Source organism: Strix aluco, chromosome W (assembly GCF_031877795.1).
Source record: "Strix aluco isolate bStrAlu1 chromosome W, bStrAlu1.hap1, whole genome shotgun sequence".
In the NCBI taxonomy this organism is placed as follows: Eukaryota; Metazoa; Chordata; class Aves; order Strigiformes; family Strigidae; genus Strix; species Strix aluco.
The window spans coordinates 1526581-1546611 of NC_133970.1; the positions used below are offsets into that span (position 1 = coordinate 1526581).

Sequence of the window (20031 nt, forward strand, 5' to 3'; positions counted from 1 at the left end):
CAGCCACAGCCCGCTTTGAGTTCGGCTGCAGTGAAGTCACTGTTCAGCTTTCAGGTTTAATTTTGCCCCCTGAGGAACTCCTAAACCCCTGTGTATGCCTGGGCTGGCTGTGGGAGAGCCTTCTTTGCCCAGGTGGCCAAGAAGGCCAATGGCATCCTGGCTTGTATCAGCACTAGCGTGGCCAGCAGGGACAGGGAAGGGATCTGACCCCTGGACTCGGCACTGGTGAGGCCGCCCCTCGATGAGTGGGTTCAGTTTTGGGCCCCTCACTCCAAAAAGGCCATTGAATGACTCGAGCGTGTCCAGAGAAGGGCAACGGAGCTCCTTATGGAATTTCTCTGGGCTTTTTACAGAATCCCAGAATCATCTCGGTTGGAAAAAACTCCAAAGCTCCTCCAGTCCAACCATGAACCTCACACTGACCGTTCCCAACTCCACCACATCCCTCAGCGCTGGGTCAACCCGACTCTCAACCCCTCCAGGGATGGGGACTCCCCCCCTGCCCTGGGCAGCCCATTCCAACGCCCAACAACCCCTTCTGCAAAGAAATCCTTCCTAAGAGCCAGTCTGACCCTGCCCTGGCGCAGCTTGAGGCCATTCCCTCTTGTCCTGGCGCTTGTTCCTTGGCTCAAGAGACTCATCCCCCCTCTCTGCACCCTCCTTTCAGGGAGTTGCAGAGGGCCATGAGGTCTCCCCTCAGCCTCCTCTTCTCCACACTAAACCCCCCCAGTTCCCTCAGCTGCTCCCCATCAGACCTGTGCTCCAGACCCTGCACCAGCTCCGTTGCCCTTCTCTGGACACTCTTTTGCAGAGAATTTGGGAAATCTGACTTCCATCCTGCCTGCTGCTAGAAGTATTTTTAAACCTGTATTTCCCTTCACGAGACAGTGCGCAGGAGCGTGCTGGTGCTCAGAACCGTCTTTTTCCACAGATTACAGAAAAGATTCATGACAAATAGTTAAGAAAATACAGAATATTATCAGAAGGGACAAATTCACTGCAAGGGGTGGTCAGCACCCCTGTTAGAAATCATCATCTGTGAATCAAAACAGGCAGCAGTTAGGTGGGTCTGGGCTGCCAGAAAGGACTATTCTAGGTCTCTCAGCCCAGCCCAGGTGACTCCCCACAAAATGGGAATGGGGAGAAGCGCGTGTCACTGATGAAGACCTTCACATCCTCGTTGCAGTCTCTTTTGATGTCTCATGGGCTGAGGCAAACCCGAAGCCTCCAGGTCATTAGATACCCACACATCCTCCATCTCCAGCACAGCTAAGCACTGCCTTGTAATTCCCGACCTCCCGGGAGTCTGGGGACTACTTCTAGGGGGCCACGAAGGATAACTGAGAAAAACCAGTCTAGTGGAAGGAAGCAGAAAGTAATGAAGCAATCTGTTCCCCCAAGGAAACATTAAGCTGAACAGATTGGATTCACCCAGTCGAGGGAACGATATAGCTCGTCTCGTCTTCGTCACCTGAGCCTCAGAGCAGACTGAAACCAAACCGCTCTGGGCGGTTCCTTCGGCAAGTTAAAAGGGTTATTAAAAAATGCCAAGTTACTCTGAAGAATTACTCACATTGGTCACGCAGTTGTGCAACTCTACCTCGTTGTATGATGTAATTATCTTAGTAAATAAAGTAGGAAAAATTCTGATTTCGGAGCTGAAAAGAGAAAGATACTTAGAATCACAGAACGGTTCACCAGTGACATTAAAATAGTAGATAATTTCTAAAGAGACATTAATTCTGCAAATTCAGTGACCGTTTCAGGGGGCAAATCTGCACTTGCACCATGGGATGCAACCTGGGTTTCTTACCCACAGAGTAGCCTAAATAATAATCTACATGATATTATATATGATATTATTATATCATAATAATCTACATGATATAATCACACAGAAATACATTATTAATATCAAAACCTTGCATAAGCAAGGGGTTATCTTTTCCACGTTTTAGGGCACACGCTAAATTCAGAAATTAAAAATTGCTCTAATGGCACCGAGTTCTTTTATCTACATTGTGAAATGCAATTGGGAGTGCACGGCAAAGAACAGGCTGGGGATGCAAAGAGGGACTGGCATTTTTATCTAAAAGAATACGGAAGCTCGTTAAATTAAAGGCTGTCTAATAGGGAAGGTATATAATAGTGTTGTCTAGAAGAAAAGTGCTTGTTTCAAACCAAGTTTTCCAGTTCCACCACCTACATCTATCACTAGGCATCTGCTTACAGAGGCAAGAGATGAAGGCTGTTTGTTGCGGCGTTGAGCAGACAGCGGAGTCTGCAGCCTCTGATGAACTGTCTGGGTTATTTTTGAATTTTACACATCTGAGAAGAAGTGATTTAACTGTAACAAAACAGAACTGGTTTCGTGCTGCCTCTGTCTTACTGGCATTTTCCTTGCCATCTGCTCCTCCTTGTTCCCATGAAAATCCAGATACGTGTTTCAGTTATTAGCAGTCTAACCCCGTAAGCTACACTTGGCAGTTTCTGGAGAATTATTGGATATTTCCAGTGTGATCTATCCATTTTACACCTATCAAAGAAGCAACAAAGCCTTGCAGAGGAGAAGTGCTGAGCAACACTAAAGGGCTGAGCTGCAGCGTGCATCCTCAAGGCAAGCTGGCAATGGCAGGACTGGTGATGCTGCCCTTGAAGCAGAGAAGAGACAATAATAATTTGTCAAAAATATGTCGCTAAAATCTGTCACATGAAGCATTATTATTGTCCTGACATGACTCAGAATCACACAGAATCACAGAATCATCTCAGTTGGGAAGGACCTTGAAGATCCTCCAGTCCAACCATGAACCTCACACTGACTGTTCTCAACTCCACCACATCCCTCAGCACTGGGTCAACCCGAGCAACAAGACCTGTGCTCCAGACCCTACATCAGCCCCGTTGCCCTTCTCTGGACACGCTCGAGTCATTCAATGGCCTTTTTGGAGTGAGGGGCCCAAAACTGAACCCACTCATCGAGGGGCAGCCTCACCAGTGCCGAGTCCAGGGGTCAGATCCCTTCCCTGTCCCTGCTGGCCACGCTAGTGCTGATACAAGCCAGGATGCCATTGGCCTCCTTGGCCACCTGGGCACACTGCTGGCTCATTATCAATCCCCCCCCAGGTCCCTCTCTGACTGGCAGCTCTCCAGCCACTCCTCCCCAAGCCTGTAGCGCTGCGGGGGGTTGTTGTGGCCCAAGTGCAGCACCCAGCATTTGGCCTTAGTGAAACTCCCCCAGTTGGCCTCAGCCCATCGCTCCAGCCTGTCCAGATCTCTCTGCAGAGCCTCCCTACCCTCGAGCAGATCAACACTCCCACCCAACTGGGTGTCGTCTGCAAACTGACTGAGTGGACACTCGATCCCCTCGTCCAGATCATCAATAAAGATGTTAAACAGGAGTGGCCCCAAAACCAAGCCCTGAGGGAGAACTCGAGGGCTCCTCTCTCATCGCAGTGTCGGGGGGTGGAGGTGGAGGGCTCTGGCTGGGGACTCAGGACCGCGTGCTTAACGCAACGCTTCCATCACAGCACCGCTTTCCAACAGCCGCTCCACCCATTCACAAAAAATTGGGTTTTTTTAGATATCATGGGACTTTCCCCAGCAGCAACAATCAATCTTTAACAAACATTTTTTATAACACAGATTCAAAATATATCTGAAGGAATTCTGGTAAGGCCGAAGGGAAAACTGCGTATGAAGATGTTACAAAGAGCCCAAATCTTCTTCAAAACAGCAGCAGGAGGCCTGAGCGCACCCTGGCAAAGTGGGGTACCCGGGGGGGACACCCCATGTATGCCCCTCAGCAGCACCACGCTCTCCTGCTCCTCCCTGCTAAATCCAGGCCCCTGGTTGCCCATTCCCCAGTCCCACGGGTCCACCCTGGCCAGCACATCCCAGTGCCTGGCTCCTGGTTATATCTACCCTGTGAAATAACAGTTCCCCGGGGGGAGCATCAGGCAAGAAATATCGATTCCGTGAATTATACCTATTTCCTCAGGCAGTTCCTCAGGGGGGAAGTGTACAAAACGGCCTCAATAATTGAAAGTAGCTCTGCAATTACGTTCGCCGCCACTCGTTTAGATCAGCTGCGCTTCCCACGTGAACCCCGTGCGATGCTCTTCATTCGCGTGGCTCGTTTCTCAAACCCACAAATGCAAAAGTTCTTGCACCAACCCGAATGCAAGGACACAAACCCACCGATTTTCACTTTTCGGCCTCAGAAACCCTCCTGTTGTGTTCAACTAAGAACCAGACCCAATTTATGCTCAGGAATGTGCTCAGAGCAATGCCAACGCCTGTTATTTATCGCCCAGCGCTTGTGTGTCAGGCGCTTAATGGCTCTTTTTTTTTTTGAGGTCTTTGGAGTCTGATGAATTTTCACCCCACCATCTTTATTTTCTGCCAAATGAACCCTCAATAATGCCCGTTTTTCACTCACAGGTTGCTGGAGCTGATCCGTGTGAGGAGCCAGCAGCTCGGGCTTCGTGGCGCTGAGGCGGAAGGTTTGAGGATCTCTTTGGCTGGGATTTTTTTCTTCAATATATGTGAAATTCAAAATTAGTTTTAGCCAAAATAAGATATTTTGAAGAATACACACTCGACAGTTTGAATGTGGTCTCCACCAGCAGTCCTGTTCTTGGGAAAGCTGGATTGCTTTAGACCCTGGGATGTCAGAGCCAAACCAAATAACTAAAAATTACAAACAACTGAAAATTATATTGAAACCCACAATACAACAGTACCCAAGACATGGGCACCTTCCAGGCAGATCTTGACACTCCTCTCTTCCAATAGTTATTCCTATATAATCCTCTCCATCCCCAAAACTGGTGGATATGAAGAATTTCCTGAATTTAGATGACAAGAGCTGGTGTAGGAAGCCCCCAGCAATCACATATTGGTCAACTTTCCCTCTCTTCCTAAACGAAGGTTGATCTGGAAAAATCATTTACATTTGGCATTTGGGAGAAACCCTCTAAGCTGTATGGATCAGGATCCCTACGCTGGGATCAGGATACACTGAGGGGATCAGGAAACATGATTATTTGAACCAGTCTCCATGGCAGGATGGAGATGAGGTGCGGGGATGAGCAGGCTCGGAGGGAAGAATGAGATCTGCTCATTATTTTAATAGTGATTTCACATATAAACAGCATCCCTTCACTTTTTCACTGTACATCATCTCTCTGGATGTAGTTATCCCAAAGAAAGGATTTGTATCTTTCTTTTTTCTTTTTCTTTTTTTTTTTTTTTTTTAAAGTATTGATTATTTTAGCGTCTACTCTCTAGGAGCTGGCAAATGATCCACATCCTTGGCGTCAGCGTGATGGCACCCAGAATCACAGAATCATTCAGGTTGGAAAAGCCCCTTGGAATAATCGAGACAACCCTCAGCCCTACTCTACAAAGTTCTCCCCTACACCACATCCCCCAACAGCTCATCCAAACGACCCTTAAACACACCCAGGGATGGGGACTCCACCCCCTCCCTGGGCAGCCTATTCCACTCTCTGACCACTCTTGCTGGGAAACATTTTTTCCTCATGTCCAGTCTGAACCTCCCCTGTTGCAGTTTAAAGCCGTTCCCTCTTGTTCTGTCACTAATTCCCTGTGAGAAGAGACCAGCACCAACCTCTCTACAACGTCCTTTCAGGGAGCTGTAGAGAGTGATGAGGTCTCCCCTCAGCCTTCTCCTCCTCACACTAAACAGTCCCAGCACCTTCAATCTCTCCTCACAGGATTTATTCTCCAGGCCCTTCCCCAGCCTCGTTGCCCTCCTCTGCACTCGCTCCAGCCCCTCGAGATCTCTCTCGTATTGAGGTGCCCAAAACTGGACACAACACTCCAGGTGTGGCCTCACCAGTGCAGAGCACAGGGGGACTATCACCTCCCTGCTTCTGCTGGTCACACTATTTCTAATCCAAGCCAGGATGCCGTTGGCTTTCTTGGCCACCTGGGCACACTGCTGGCTCGTGTTCAACTGCTTGTCAGTTAGAACCCCCAGATCCTTCTCTTCCAGACAGCTCCAGCCACACCTCCCCGAGCCTGTAGCCATGCAGGGGGTTGTTGTGGCCCAAGTGCAGGACCTGGCACTTGGCCTTGTTGAAGTTCATCCCGTTGCCATACGAGTTCCTGCTCCCCTGTTTTACAGAAGAGCAGGAAAACTCTTAATCCAGGACCACGCTAAGGAAGTCTGCGGCAGGATTCAGACGAGGACATCTCCTTGCCGCTCCACCTCGGGCCGTGGAGAAAGGCGGCTCCAGCCGCTCGTTGCCTTCCCGAGAAGACTTTTATCTCCGCCTTTTGCCTTTACCGCTGCAACAAAGAGCTGGCACACGGCTGGCACGCTTGTGTGCCCAAACGAGGTGCTTGCACCAAGCAGACACAGAGAGCCATAAAGCGTTTGAACGTTACAAGATACAGAAATCATGGATTTGCACCCAGTTTTAAATGGAAGAGCATTTTAGTGGAGTGGAGAGAACAAAGAGCGGTTCATCATGCAAACGAAGAGCCCTGCACAACAGTCTGACAAACTGAAAGCTTTAGGATTTATCTACAAACTAAATGAGCCTTTGCTATCTAGAATGATAAATATCTGTTTACAGTGTAAGTAATTTCTCCCTCCTACTCCAGTGCAAACTCGGTGCCTTCGGAGCAGAATAGATGGCCCCGACCAGATCCCTTTATTACTTTCCCCCAGTTTCTGTCTGGAAAGTGCTGGGGAGGAACTTATTAAAGAGGACATTTGGAAACAAAGCCCAGTAGGAGCGATCACATTAGATAAATGAGTATTTATCTACCATTTAGCTTTCTGGCATGCAATATATGTCTGCCTATATTCTTTCAGACAGTAATTTTACAGATCTGACCATTAGCCATAAATTTACCCAGATGAGAAAACTCTATTTAGTGTCTTTGATTCCAGCAGCCATCGCTAACGGGCCTGTGAATGGCCGCTCACTTCTTCCATAAGTGCCCGACCCATGGGAGAGGGGCTCTAGGGTCTCGCCTCGACCTCCACCACTGCCTGGGGTTGGGGGGGTCCCTCTGGCCCCCCTTAGAGACATCTGCCCTGGTGACACGCCTTGGGGTGACTTGCACCTCGGGGCCGCAGGAGGTCTTTAAGCTGAGCTTTTCACAGGTCAAGCCCTGTTGGTGACACGTCCGTGCTGATGGAGCCATGCTAAAAAGCCGAACGGAAGATCCCAGCTTTGGGAAAAATGTTGCCTTAGCAACGAATTGCTGACCTGTTTTCACAGAGGAGGCAGCTGCGGCTGCATTTACGCGCAGGTTAACTTCATTTCTGCCTCAATAACCGAGCAGGATTTACACTGGAATCACAGATATTTGCAACTTTAGCACGCCCAGGCCGTGGCTGATTGCTCCCGCCAGCCCAAGGGGGCGGCTGCTCCCGAGGTGGGACAGTGGCTGCACACGGCCAGACCTGCCACTTCTCCAATGCCGGAGCAAAAAATAAAATCCTGACCCACACCTCGGCTTTCACTAAATATTTGGGGAAGCGGCGTTGCGTTTCCTACAAGTTGCTTAAATCTCTTTTTGTGTATTTTGATGGTGATGGTGTGTTATTTTTAATGGGAACCCTCACAGATTGGATCCTTGTTAATTTAATTTCACAGAATCACAGAATCATTCAGGTTGGAAAAGCCCCTTGGGATCATCGAGTCCAACCCTCAGCCCGACTCTACAAAGTTCTCCCCTACACCACATCCCCCAACAGCTCATCCAAACGACCCTTAAACACACCCAGGGATGGGGACTCCACCCCCTCCCTGGGCAGCCTATTCCACTCTCTGACCACTCTTTCTAAGAAAAATTTTTTTCCTCATGTCCAGTCTGAACCTCCCCTGTTGCAGTTTAAAGCCGTTCCCTCTTGTTCTGTCACTAATCACCTGTGGGAAGAGACCAGCACCAACCTCTCTACAATGTCCTTTCAGGGAGCTGTAGAGAGTGATGAGGTCTCCCCTCAGCCTTCTCCTCCTCACACTAAACAGTCCCAGCTCCTTCAATGGCTCCTCACAGGATTTGTTCTCCAGGCCCTTCCCCAGCCTCGTTGCCCTCCTCTGCACTCGCTCCAGCCCCTCGAGATCTCTCTCGTATTGAGGTGCCCAAAACTGGACACAACCCTCCAGGTGTGGCCTCACCAGTGCAGAGCACAGGGGGACTATCACCTCCCTGCTTCTGCTGGTCACACTATTTCTAATCCAAGCCAGGATGCCGTTGGCTCTCTTGGCCACCTGGGCACACTGCTGGCTCGTGTTCGGCTGCTTGTCAACTAGAACCCCCAGATCCTTCTCTTCCAGACAGCTCCAGCCACACCTCCCCAAGCCTGTAGCAATGCCTGTAGCGATTTGCACCACAATTTAGTTAAACTACAGCATGAAATGAGTCCCTGTGGCCTGAGATGTTTAAACATACAACCAGGATCACTCAGGACCTCCTGGCCGCGTTACATGGTCACATCGTTTTGATGCCCTGTTAGGAACATCCTATTTTGATGTTCCTTGACATGATTCACACCTTGAAACGCCAGATCATCCAAAAAAACTCCCCCTGCAAATGAGGAACAGTGTTGAGAAAGGGGGATGCCCTCACCTGAGGATGAATTCAGAGCAACAACAACCCATCAGACGGAGAACGTAGGTCATTTGTATCATTAAAATGTTTTACAAAGATAATGATACCTGACAGCATACAGGAGAAAAATTCATCCCCCAACAGTTGATGGAACAAATGTCTGTCTGAAGTATGTAAAATTATGTAAAGAAGTATGGAAAAAAAAATTAAAATCCTAACTGCAGATGGGTGTGTTCCTCCAAGATTTGAAATCTGGTGGCAAAAGGACTCACTAATAGTTCCAGGTGGCTTTTAAAAAACCAGTTCATAAATTCCTGACACCAGTGCTTGAGTTTCACTGAAATCTCTGTGGCTTGTAGATGGATTCTCTGAAGAATCAAATCACTCCAATGTTTTGTATGAAAAAAAAAAAAAAAGAGAAGGGATTAAATCAGTGGGGGAGGCGCAGCTCTCTCTACGAGTAGCCCTGGTAGGAGGGTGATTAATGGAAGTGGGGTGGAGGGGAGGGTGCTGCTGTGGTTGACTTTGCTCTCCTACGGTGATAAACTGGGTGGATTAAAAATGATATAGTAAAAAACACCGTAATGGTAAATCTAGTAAAGATTGTCTGAGAAATGTTTTAGAATGACTCTCCCCACTTCTTAATTTTAATTAAATTAACACACTGTTCATTGAAAAAAAGCCCTGTAATAATTTGCAAAACTAATATCCCAATAGCTCTTTGTTTCTTTTAAAACCTTTGAGAAGATTTTAAATCTTTATTTTATCAAATTGTAAAACTTTTGCGAAGATTTTTAATCTATACAAAATTTTAAAACCTTTGAGAAGATTTTTAATCTATATCAAATTTTAAAACCCTTGAGAAGATTTTTAATCTATATCAAATTTTAAAACCCTTGAGAAGATTTTTAATCTATATCAAATTTTAAAACCCTTGAGAAGATTTTTAATCTATATGAAATTTTAAAATATTTGAGATTTTAAATCTTTATTTTACCAAATTTTAAAATTTTTGAGATTTTAAATCTTTATCAAATTTTAAAATCTTTGTGAAGATTTAAAATCTTTATTTTATCAAATTTTAAAATCTTTGTGAACATTTTAAAACTTTATCAAATTTTAAAATCTTTGAGATTTTTAATATTTATTTTACAAAATTTTAAAATCTTTGTGAAGATTTTAAAACTTTATCAAATTTTAAAATCTTTGAGATTTTTAATATTTATTTTACAAAATTTTAAAATCTTTGCGAAGATTTTAAATCTTATCAAATTTTAAAATCTTTGAGATTTTTCATCTTTATTTTACCAAATGTTAAAATCTTTGCGAAGATTTTAAATCTTATCAAATTTTAAAATCTTTGAGATTTTTCATCTTTATTTTACCAAATGTTAAAATCTTTGCGAAGATTTTAAATCTTTATCAAATTTTAAAATCTTTGAGGAGATTTTAAATCCCCAAACCTGAAACTGGCTGTTTTGCCATCACCGTTCCTCTCAACGAGTGGACAAACGGTTGCAAAAAGAACCAAATTGTACAACCCTCAGCAAATCGGCCGGGGTGAGTCACCTTCATCCCCTCTGCCACCCCTCCACCTCCTCATCCTCGTTGCCACAGGACGAGGAGACTGAGCTGGGCAGGCAGCAGGTTCCTGCTGCCCCACGGTGCTTTCGGCTCCGGACTGGAAGCTGGTGGGAGATGCTGAAGGGTCGACACCGGCTGCAGGTTCTGATGGGACTCATGAAAATGGGTATATATGGAATTTTAAAGCTCCTAGGGAAGGGAGGTGGTGCTCCTCACTTTGGGGAGTACCCTGGGATGTAGGAATAAAGCAGTTTTGCCAAAGCGGGGGCCTCCCACACACACAATCCCCCCCTCCAAATTCTCTGCAAAGCCCCTTGCTGGCCCCCTCCTTGCTGCCTACGGGCAGGGCTGAGTGGCTCCTCGTCAGCATGGAGAGGGGCTGCCCATGGAGAGGGAAACATGCCCCTTCCTACCCCCCCGCTAACATGACTCGTCGCTTCCCAACGTACAGCAAAGTTCAGGTTTAATTTTGGGCTGGGGGGGCATGTAAAAAAAAATCTGCTTTTTACACTTTTATCACTGGAAAAGAAACGTCGTGGAAGCACCGAGCCAGCGCCGGCGGTTTTGCAATCAGCTGCTACATTGACATGGATTTCGTCGGCCTGAACTCCAAAAAAACTGAGCCGTGCTCCTCAAACGACTTTAATTCCTCCAAATTAATCAGCCTTATCACTTTTTATCACTAACAGAGGAGTTTTGCCTCTAGATGAATGGTTTCCTAAGTAAAACTCCCTGCGCTCCCCTGGGGTTGGAAATACGGTTGTGTGGGTGACTGTAGGCGACTGACTCGCTGCTTCAGCTGGGAGGTGTGAAGCTGTGGTTTGTTTTCTGCTTTTTTATAGAAAAACTTAGTTCTTTTGAGGGGAAACAGAAACTTGCCAGGTTTGAGTTCAAAGCGGCGAGGTCTGCACGCCGCCTTCCCGCAGCCATGAGCGATGAGCCCGAGGAACCATCGCCCACCTCGACAGCCCAGTCCGGTTATCTTTATTTTTTTGAGATTAAATTAAAAATAAAATGATGCTACTTCCCCAATTCAACTCTCAACACAACTACATTTGGCAGAAAAAGACAGACTGAGCTAAAGCTTATCCCGCAGGGTCAGTAAGAGCCCCCCAAGGAGCGGGGGGGAATGAGGTGGGTGCTGGCACCCTTGGGGCTGGTGCTGCTCCGCTGCGCTTTGCAGAGGGGGGTGACAGAGAAAATTAAGTTCTGTGAGTCGTGACAAAATCCCAATTCAGAATCACATTCGCTGCCTTAGGAGAAAGACGCTATTTTAAACCGATTGCGTACGTCAGCTCTGCTCATTTTTATCCTGATGCTTCTGGAGGAGTCTGATAATGTGATTTACCTTATTGCTGCTCTCTTAGCACAGAGTCACGGGATAATTTCAGTTGGAAGGGACTTCTGAACATCACCTAAAGTTTAAAAACATTAATATATACTTCTTTTTTTTTCTCTAGATGAAGACTAAGTCTTAAACTAATCGCTGCACGGCACAATATTCAGAGCAGCATCTCCCTGCTGAGCTGCTTTTAACATAAAGATACATTTACAACTACTTCATCCATGGCAGAGTAGAAGCAAAGTTTAAACATCATAAATCACTGAGCCAAATGTAATAGAACTTCTCCCTGTTTTATCTTTCTCAGATAAGAGACTTCATCTTAATCCAAACTAACAAACAAAGTATTAAAGCATACCATTAGGAAATAAAGTGAATCAACTTACCGGAGATCTAACTCAAGTTTAATCCTTCTGCTGCCTTCTGCTGGTTTCCAACTTCTAAGCAATAATTTATTACTGCTATATAAAATATTAAAGCCAGTCCCTGCAGCATTGCCCTATTTTTTAAGGTCTTGAATATACCATTTCCTAATTCCTGCCCGGTTACTGATTTCTGTTAACGACATTAAATTGTGTCCCGATAGTGCTCCTCACCCGCAGCACCGCCGAGGCACAAACCACCCAATTTATGGCATTTTGGCTTCTCCGAGGCAGCGGGGAAGGGAGCGGGGCCGTGTCTCCCCCCTAAGCTGTGCACGCAGAGCTGGGGCTGGCGGTGATGTGTTGTCACGCCGAGATTGCTGCGTCCCCGTTCCCTCCGCAGGCTGGGAGCGGGCAGCGCCGGCTCTCAGTTTCCCTTTTTCGCAAAAAAATAAACCCCACGATGGAAGACGAGGTTTTCCCTCAAAGGGCAGGGTAGAGCGTGTCGGAGGTGGCTCAGGAGAGACATTTTAATGCTGCTCATTTCTGGGTTCAAGTGGTTAAGTGATAAATTTTGCTTAGGGGAGGGAAGAGTTAAACAGGTTCTGGCATCTTCATATCTCCCGTTATGAAGATGGAGCAAACCCTGCTGTGAATTTCTACCGGAAGGATTTAAAACCCTGCATGAGAGAAGCAGGGAGGGGGGAAAAAAAAACCAAAACCCAAACCATCTTTCTTCCTCAGGTTCATCTATTTGTTGTTCTCTGGCAGGAGCCGGGTATCGGCAGCAGGAAGGGACCCGATGGGGAGGCTGGGGGAGGTGGGTGCTGCTCCCTCCCCAAGCCTCTCACGCTGGGGAGTGGGTCGAATAAAGCAGATTTTGGGGCAGGGGCCGAAGCCAGGTTTGCCTGTGCCCTGGGAGGAGCAGCTGCGCTGGCCCCCTCGCCCTTTCCGCGGCCGGGATAGCTCATGTTTTGCAAATGTGGGATTAGCCCCAAATTTGCCATTTCTTTCACTGAAAACGGGAGACAAGGGAGCGCACAGGGCACGATGGGGTCCCTTGTTTTGTCTCGCACCTCCTGGATATATTTTTGCCCAGGATCCTACAGCGGGTCCTCCCCTCCTGCAGCATATTTCTTCCCCCCCGACACACAGCGGGATGGGGAGAGTTTAAAACCAGTTTTCACCGCAAACAAAACACCAGTGGATTGAGCAGATGGAGCGGATCCAGGTTCCAGTTATAACACCGTGATGCGAGAGCATCTTTCACCAAAATAGGGGCAACCGGGACAAAAATAACATTTGCATTCTTTAGAAAAGGGGTGTCCCTGTCAGCGCACACTCAAATAAGCACCCGTTAGTCAGCCGAGTGGATTCAGCGACACCCCAAGGACCAGCCTGGGGAGGGGGTTGGACTGGAGACCAGCTTCTTGCGAGAGCCGCAGCGGGCTCCCAAAAACCCAAAGCCACCAGTCCTGAACACACCCGGGGAGGGAAGAGCTGAGCTTTAGGGACTCACTGCGGACCTGCAAGGCTCCAGATACTCTAATTTACCATATTCCAGTCTCCAGAGAAGAGTCTTCCTGATCGGCACAATCTAGATTTCCCCCAAGATACCTTGAGGGAAAGATGCTTCCCCCCTCCTCCGGCATCTCTTTGCTTCTGTAAACTCCAAGGCAGAACAGCCATCAAATTTCTGTTAGCAATGCCTTTTGTTTCTATCAATGAAAAATTAACCTTATTTTTCTCCAACCGCTCGGCTTTTATTTAGCAAAATGCCTTAGAGCCATAATTCTGCGTGTTGAAAATTTTCCACTCATTAGCTCCCACCCCGCTTTCTCACCTCACGTTACAGCCGTGCTTGCCAGAACATAATATTCAAAACCCAACAATGTTTTTTGGCCTTATCAATAAAGAAGAACGTAGAAAGAAGCAGGCACAGTGATGGACGAAGCGCAGATAAATGAGGTTTAAATCCCACTGAGTTTTTTCTACGCCATAGGGCTCCACCTCAGCAGCCTGCAGTCCTCTCACCCGCACTAACGAACTTATTTTTTAATCCATTACTTATTTCTGCCTCCAGCAGAGCCGGCCACAAGCCCCTTGCTTTGGTCTGCACCCACCTGCAGGTCGCCAGCAGCTTCTGGGACTTCCTCGTGTCCATCTTGAGTTGCGCAGCCTCCGCTTTCAACCGCAGACTCCGCTGCTCATCATTCACGTTACTGCAAAATAATCCTGGGATTTATATCTAAATATTTTTACCAGTCGCACGCAAAGATTGAGTTTCAGGGCGAGGTGTTCATCTCCCAACAGCCCTCCTTTCCCCACGGCGAGCGTGCGGTAGCTGCCGGCCTCACACAGTTATTTATTTTCAATGAAAAGGATCCCTTTAATTAGCCAATTCACAAGAAAGAGGATCTCATGTGGTATCTCTTAGGGACTTTCTGACATTTCTTGAGGATTAGCAGCACCTTAATTATTTAAAACCTGCCATTTACTCTGCGTCCTACATCTCCCGAGTCAATTAAAACACACAGAAGGGTTGATAAGGGCGTTTTAAACTGCTGCTGCCACACATCGAGTCACCGAGAACAATCACAGAAAAGCTTCCTGAACCAAACTAATGTATATATGGATATACAAAAGTATAAGAAAATTGAGTTAAGGAGAGTGGGAAGGACACTGAGAGAAATTTGTTCAGCTGTCCTGACTCCATCTAGGATGGGTTTAGGTTCATCCCACCAGACAGATGTTCTTAAAATAAACCAGCCCTGCTTTTCCTGGGCTGTAGGAGACCTCCCCACAGCCAGCATCCCCAGCTCGAGAGGAAAAACCATCTTCTCTGGCGGGACCAGGCAGGTGGAGCTGGAGAGCAGCAGAGCAGATCCCAAAAGCACCAGGTTGGGGTAGAGGAGCAGAGCTCCAGTTTGCTACCTGCTTGTTTGATCTGTATTTCAACCAGCAAAACCCTATTTGATGAGTAACCAGCTGCCCAAGGGCAGTGTGCAGGTATTAATCACCCAGCAGGCTGAATAATGCATGAGTCTGAGAACATCGCAGTGTCTTACCTATTTCTATATGAAAAAAAGGAAAGATTACTAACGCAGCCTCCGCTTTCTAACGCAAGAATAAGCATCAAGCACACAGGGCTGCCAGCTTAAATTAAGCAAGGGGAAAAAAAGTAAAAAAGTGCTTTTTTAAAAATAATTCTAGTATTAGAAAACTCTCCAACAGGTTCCCTAGGAAGGTTTGGGGACCTCACTCCAAACCACCATTTTGAGCCACCGTGGTAAAACAGCCTCACGTATGTCAATCCCCGGAGCCCTGGGGGGTCCCTGCTCCGAGGCCACCCTGAAGATCACCCGGGGCCACCCGCTGCCACTCGCCTACGGCGAATTCAGCGGTTCGGCCCCGCTGCACAGCGGGCGTCTTCAGAAGCACCTTCTGGTCCTCTGCAAACAGCCACACAGAAATTATTTCCCTGGAGAATCTTTATTTTGCTTCCTATCGCTGCAGGTTTGATCTATAACTTGTGCAGAGCTAGTGCACAGAGGACGGTTACTCCAGACCGATCCTTTTTTGCTGCTACAGAAGCAAAAAACCGTTAAAATTAAATTTTAATTAATAAAATACACCGGGGAGAACGAGCCCACAATGAGGAATGTGGTGTGACCTAGGGACATTTTTTATTTCCCAGCCCTGATATCACGGGTCACGCGAGGAGCTACATCAGAAAAAAAAAAAAAAAAAGAAAAGAAAAAAAATAAATCCGATCAGTCCCAAATTTCACTTGGTGATGAGCAAGTGCAGCGTTTAACCGCCAGCGTAGGGAAAATTTGATCATAAATTTGAAAACCACCTCTACGGCAGAGGTTCACTGAGCGTGGGGAGATGTTCCCCCCTCCATGCCCAGGGGGAAGCTGCCCCCGGGCACCCCCCGTTGCTCCCCAACACCCACCCTCGCACGGCAGCGGAGCAGTCAGGTCCCTCCAAATAAATTACATCCATTTAATTCTCACTCCCAACACCGTTTTGCTTGGTCTCACCGCCAAACGCCGAGGACAAGTTTTATTGAGCAGCGCAGGAGTCGCTTCACAGCGGACTTAGAGCTCGTTTAACCTTTTCCTCAAAGGCGCATTAATAATTGATTTCGTCCTCCCTCGCAGGCTGCTCAGCATTCATTTTAATATTGATTCTCCCTCTTTTTCCACACTCTTCCCGCTCCTCTCCCATGCCTTCCCTCCCCTGGCGACTCACACCGGGCTTGCAGCCGCTCTCATTGATCTCTCCTGCTCCACCCGGGCCAGGATGGAGGGCAGAGAGCTAATCTAATCTTTTTAGGGTTTTTATTGCACTTATTATGCCTTTATTATCCTCAAACTACCTCTTCTCTGCCCACTCAAAACCTACCATCCGGGCTTTTGGGGAGCACGGCAGGAACGCAATAATCCCAATTTTTTTGGGCTGGCAGCTCAGGACATGCAACAGAGAGATGCTTGGCTTCTCCATGGGCAGGCCTGGCCTGTACGAGCTCATTAAATACAGGCATTAATTGAGGAGCATGATTTCCCTGCTGAAGGGTGATGACCCAGCATGAGGACTAGCCAGGCTGTGGTTGCTATTCATGTTAGATAAGAGGGCCACGGCGTGAAGAAGAAGTTTTTTAGCTTTTGTAAAGATGGTGGGGGGAAGCAGCTGTGCATAAATCCACCAGAACTTGTTAAATCCAGGCTTTACAGCTTTTTCCCACCCCTCTCTCAGACTTGTGGCATGATTCTTCAATTTCCTGACCCTCTCTTCAGCACAAGAAATTAGAGGAGTGGAATTATTTCCCCTTAATACACAGAATTACGAAGATTAATTAGATATCTTAATGTAATGTAGCCACAACAGGCCTTAGCCTAGCTTTGTAGTTTTTATAGAATCGTAAAACCAGAATTGTTTAGGTTGGAAAAGACCTTTAAGATTGTCGTGTCCAACCGTTAACCTTGCACTGCCAAGTCCACCATTAAACCATATCACAGAATCATCTAGGTTGGAAAAGACATTTAGGCATTAAAGGAACTTACAGGGGAAAAAAAATAGAATTAGGCATGATGCTACAGTGCTCATAATCTCAAGAAGAGTGAAGTTACTCTGAGAAAGGCTGGGATTTCTTGCTTTTTGTCTTTTTTTTTTGTGCGAGGACACATGTTTATATTGTTTATATTTCAAAATTAGAGCGAAAGCGGATTGGGTGAGTCCAGGTGAGGATGCTCGGGGCCACATCCTGGCTCCCAGGAGCAGCACCAGCACGCACAGATCCCACTGAAGCAAACAGCAAGTCTGGCCTTATATAAAAGTGCAAAACCTCGTCCCAAATAACAGCTTGTCCTCAAGAGAAGAGACAGCAGAGTCTGAGTGCAAACACACCAGCCTTCTGCACCACTGAAATATTAAACTTCCCTACGCGCCGACAATTAACTCCCTGCATTTTTTTTTTTTTTTTTGGTTGGAAAAGCCACAAAACCTGATGCAGACTTTTAAACTAGTCCTGACTGAGCGCTGCACACACCGACCGCGTGATGAACGAGGAGCCCGGGGTCCCTTTCCTCTCCTCTCTGACCCTGTTTTATTGTTAAGTGTAAGGAAAGCGTTAAGCGTAAAGGAAACAGAAACCAAGATTTATGTCTGAGCCCCGTTGCTCAAAGCAAATAATTTCCAGTCTTACAGATCTAAAAAGTAGAAAAAAAATGACCTGATTGCTCGCATCATGCATCTCACTGATTTCCATCCAGGCAGTGTGCAAGTCTAAACCAGATTAAAGGAAAACTTTAGGCCAGCCCCCTCCACCCAGCTTCGTTTAATGGTGTTAATAATCCTGAGAATTTTCCAAGAGGTTACCCAACCTCACTGCCAAAAATAAACAGTAGCAATACCTCATTTTTAATGCGCTTATTTAAGTGCATTTATTCACATCTCGCTCTTAAAAGCGTTTCAACCTCACGAGTGATTTATTTCTCCACTTATTTACTCCCTGTAACCTCTCCCCAGCCCAGGAGCATCCCTGCCCCGAGGATGTTGCACTGGTGCCACTGGTTGTTCTGGGACTTGCTGGTGGTGGTACAACACACTGGTCCTGGCGTAGGTCTGGGGTTTTCCGATTAAAAAAAAAAAATTCTTACAAAAGAGCTTCTTCCTGTGATGTGTCATGTTCCTATTCTTGGCACGCTGTGGCCAGGAGCAGCTCTTGCATCCGTCCTCTCCTGACCATGATCATCCGCTTCAGTTGGGTCTTTTCAGCAAGAAATTAATCAGAAAGGTTTCTGGGAATAATTAACTAAGTAACACCACGTCCAGGACAGGTTGCATGCAGAAAATATCCCACAAGCACAGCTAAATACGGCGTCTTCTCTGCTGCTTAGTCACCTCTGGTTCTCTGCAGCTTTATAGACAGTGGCTTGTTTGCAGTTTCTTTAGGGATTTATCTATATTTCACTCCTCTGTCAGGGGATACGGGCACGGTCCTGATGTGCCCTGAGCTGGGCCACCTGCATCTTGTTTCTGCTCACAAAAAGGGGGAAAATAGGTAATAGGCAGTGCTTGGTCACTGTATAATTCATATATTATGTGTTATATTCATAATTAATGCAAGGTGGATGAATGGAAGAGTGAGACAGATGTTGCTGGTGGAGCTGGAGGCGGCGGCTGGGCTTCACGGCAGCCCCATGCCCAGAGTAGAAATGGTCACTTGTTTTACTGAAGAGCTAAGAAAAAAGTCCCTTTAAAGCAAGGTGCTTGTCTGAAAGAGGCTGAGAATCCCAGAATCATCTTGGTTGGAAAAGCCCTTGAAGCTCCTCCAGTCCAACCATTAACCTCACACTGACCGTTCTCAACCCCACCAGATCCCTCAGCGCTGGGTCAACCCGAAAGAGAAAGAGCGAGATGGGAGGGAAGCTCATGCAGAACTGAAGTATAGAAGAAATAATTTATTTTAAACTGGATTAAATCAAGGGGATAATGTCACAGTGCTGTGTGTCATTCTTTGCAACACCCTCCGCCCACATAAGAGGGGATTGCCTTTGGTTGTGCAACAAGAGAACCCAAACCAAGACGCCGCCGACGTGGCGCACGGATCCCCCTTTTCAATTATCCAAAACAAATGAAATTTCCATGATATGGGTTTCTGCACTTCTCCTTTTTTTAATCCCCTCCACCAGCAGGGACAGCATTTTGTGAAGGTTTTTGCCCATGTGATGGCACCAGCTTGGAGAGCCCTGCCCCGAGGTTAAAGCTCACCAGCAGCACGTCAGCGGTGTCAGGACAGACTCGTACTGCGGAGCACGAGGTAGAAATAAACAGGTAGAGCCAAAGGAAAACCAACCTGTGTTTGAAAGAGCCTCCTCTCTTCCAAGCAGGAGGATGAATCTAAATGCAGATGGGGTTAGATCTGCTAAATTTCACAAGGCAAAACCAGGTGTGGTGATTCTCCTAAACAGTTACTGGAGAATTCAGAAATTATGGAATTCCACCTCAAGAATCCAGATGGAAATGCAGGGCCAAGGCAGGGAACAGCCCCAGGAGCTGCTGGAGGGGATGGTGGCACCAAGAAGCCATGGCAGCACCAGGCTGCTAAATTCACAGAATCATCTGGGTTGGAAAAGCCCTTGAAGCTCCTCCAGCCCAACCATGAACCTCACACTGACCGTTCTCAACTCCACCAGATCCCTCAGCGCTGGGTCAACCCGACTCTTCAACCCCTCCAGGGATGGGGACTCCCCCCCTGCCCTGGGCAGCCCATTCCAACGCCCAACAGCCCCTTCTGCAAAGAAATCCTTCCTAAGAGCCAGTCTGACCCTGCCCTGGCGCAGCTTGAGGCCATTCCCTCTTGTCCTGGCGCTGGTTCCTTGGCCCAAGAGACTCATCCCCCCTCTCTGCACCCTCCTTTCAGGGAGTTGGAGAGGGCCATGAGGTCTCCCCTCAGCCTCCTCTTCTCCAGATTAAACCCCTCAGTTCCCTCAGCCGCTCCCCATAAGACATGTGCAATAGCAGAAAACCTTCAGACACCCCGAAATGCCAGACACACCCCCTCTTTATCATCACCCCGTACCTACACGGTACGCTACTCAAACCAGCTCCATCTTCTCTTTCGCAACAGTCTGACTG

The 20031-nt window shown here is 47.2% G+C and overlaps 1 protein-coding gene across 2 annotated transcripts in view; it reads right to left on the reverse strand.

Annotated features, from left to right (window-relative positions):
• The window catches only part of LOC141917711 (ras-related protein Rab-27B), a 49771-nt gene extending 35706 nt beyond the window's left edge, over positions 1–14065 (reverse strand). Inside the window, exon 1 of one of the 2 annotated variants that reach the window (XM_074811105.1) lies at positions 14010–14065. In XM_074811105.1, the coding sequence (XP_074667206.1) occupies positions 14010–14050 (41 nt within the window). In that variant the 5' untranslated portion in view covers positions 14051–14065. Of the gene's footprint in view, positions 1–11530; positions 11545–14009 lie in introns of those variants that run through there. The other variant, XM_074811107.1, reaches the window with a different exon arrangement.
• Positions 14066–20031: the final 5966 nt, after the last annotated feature.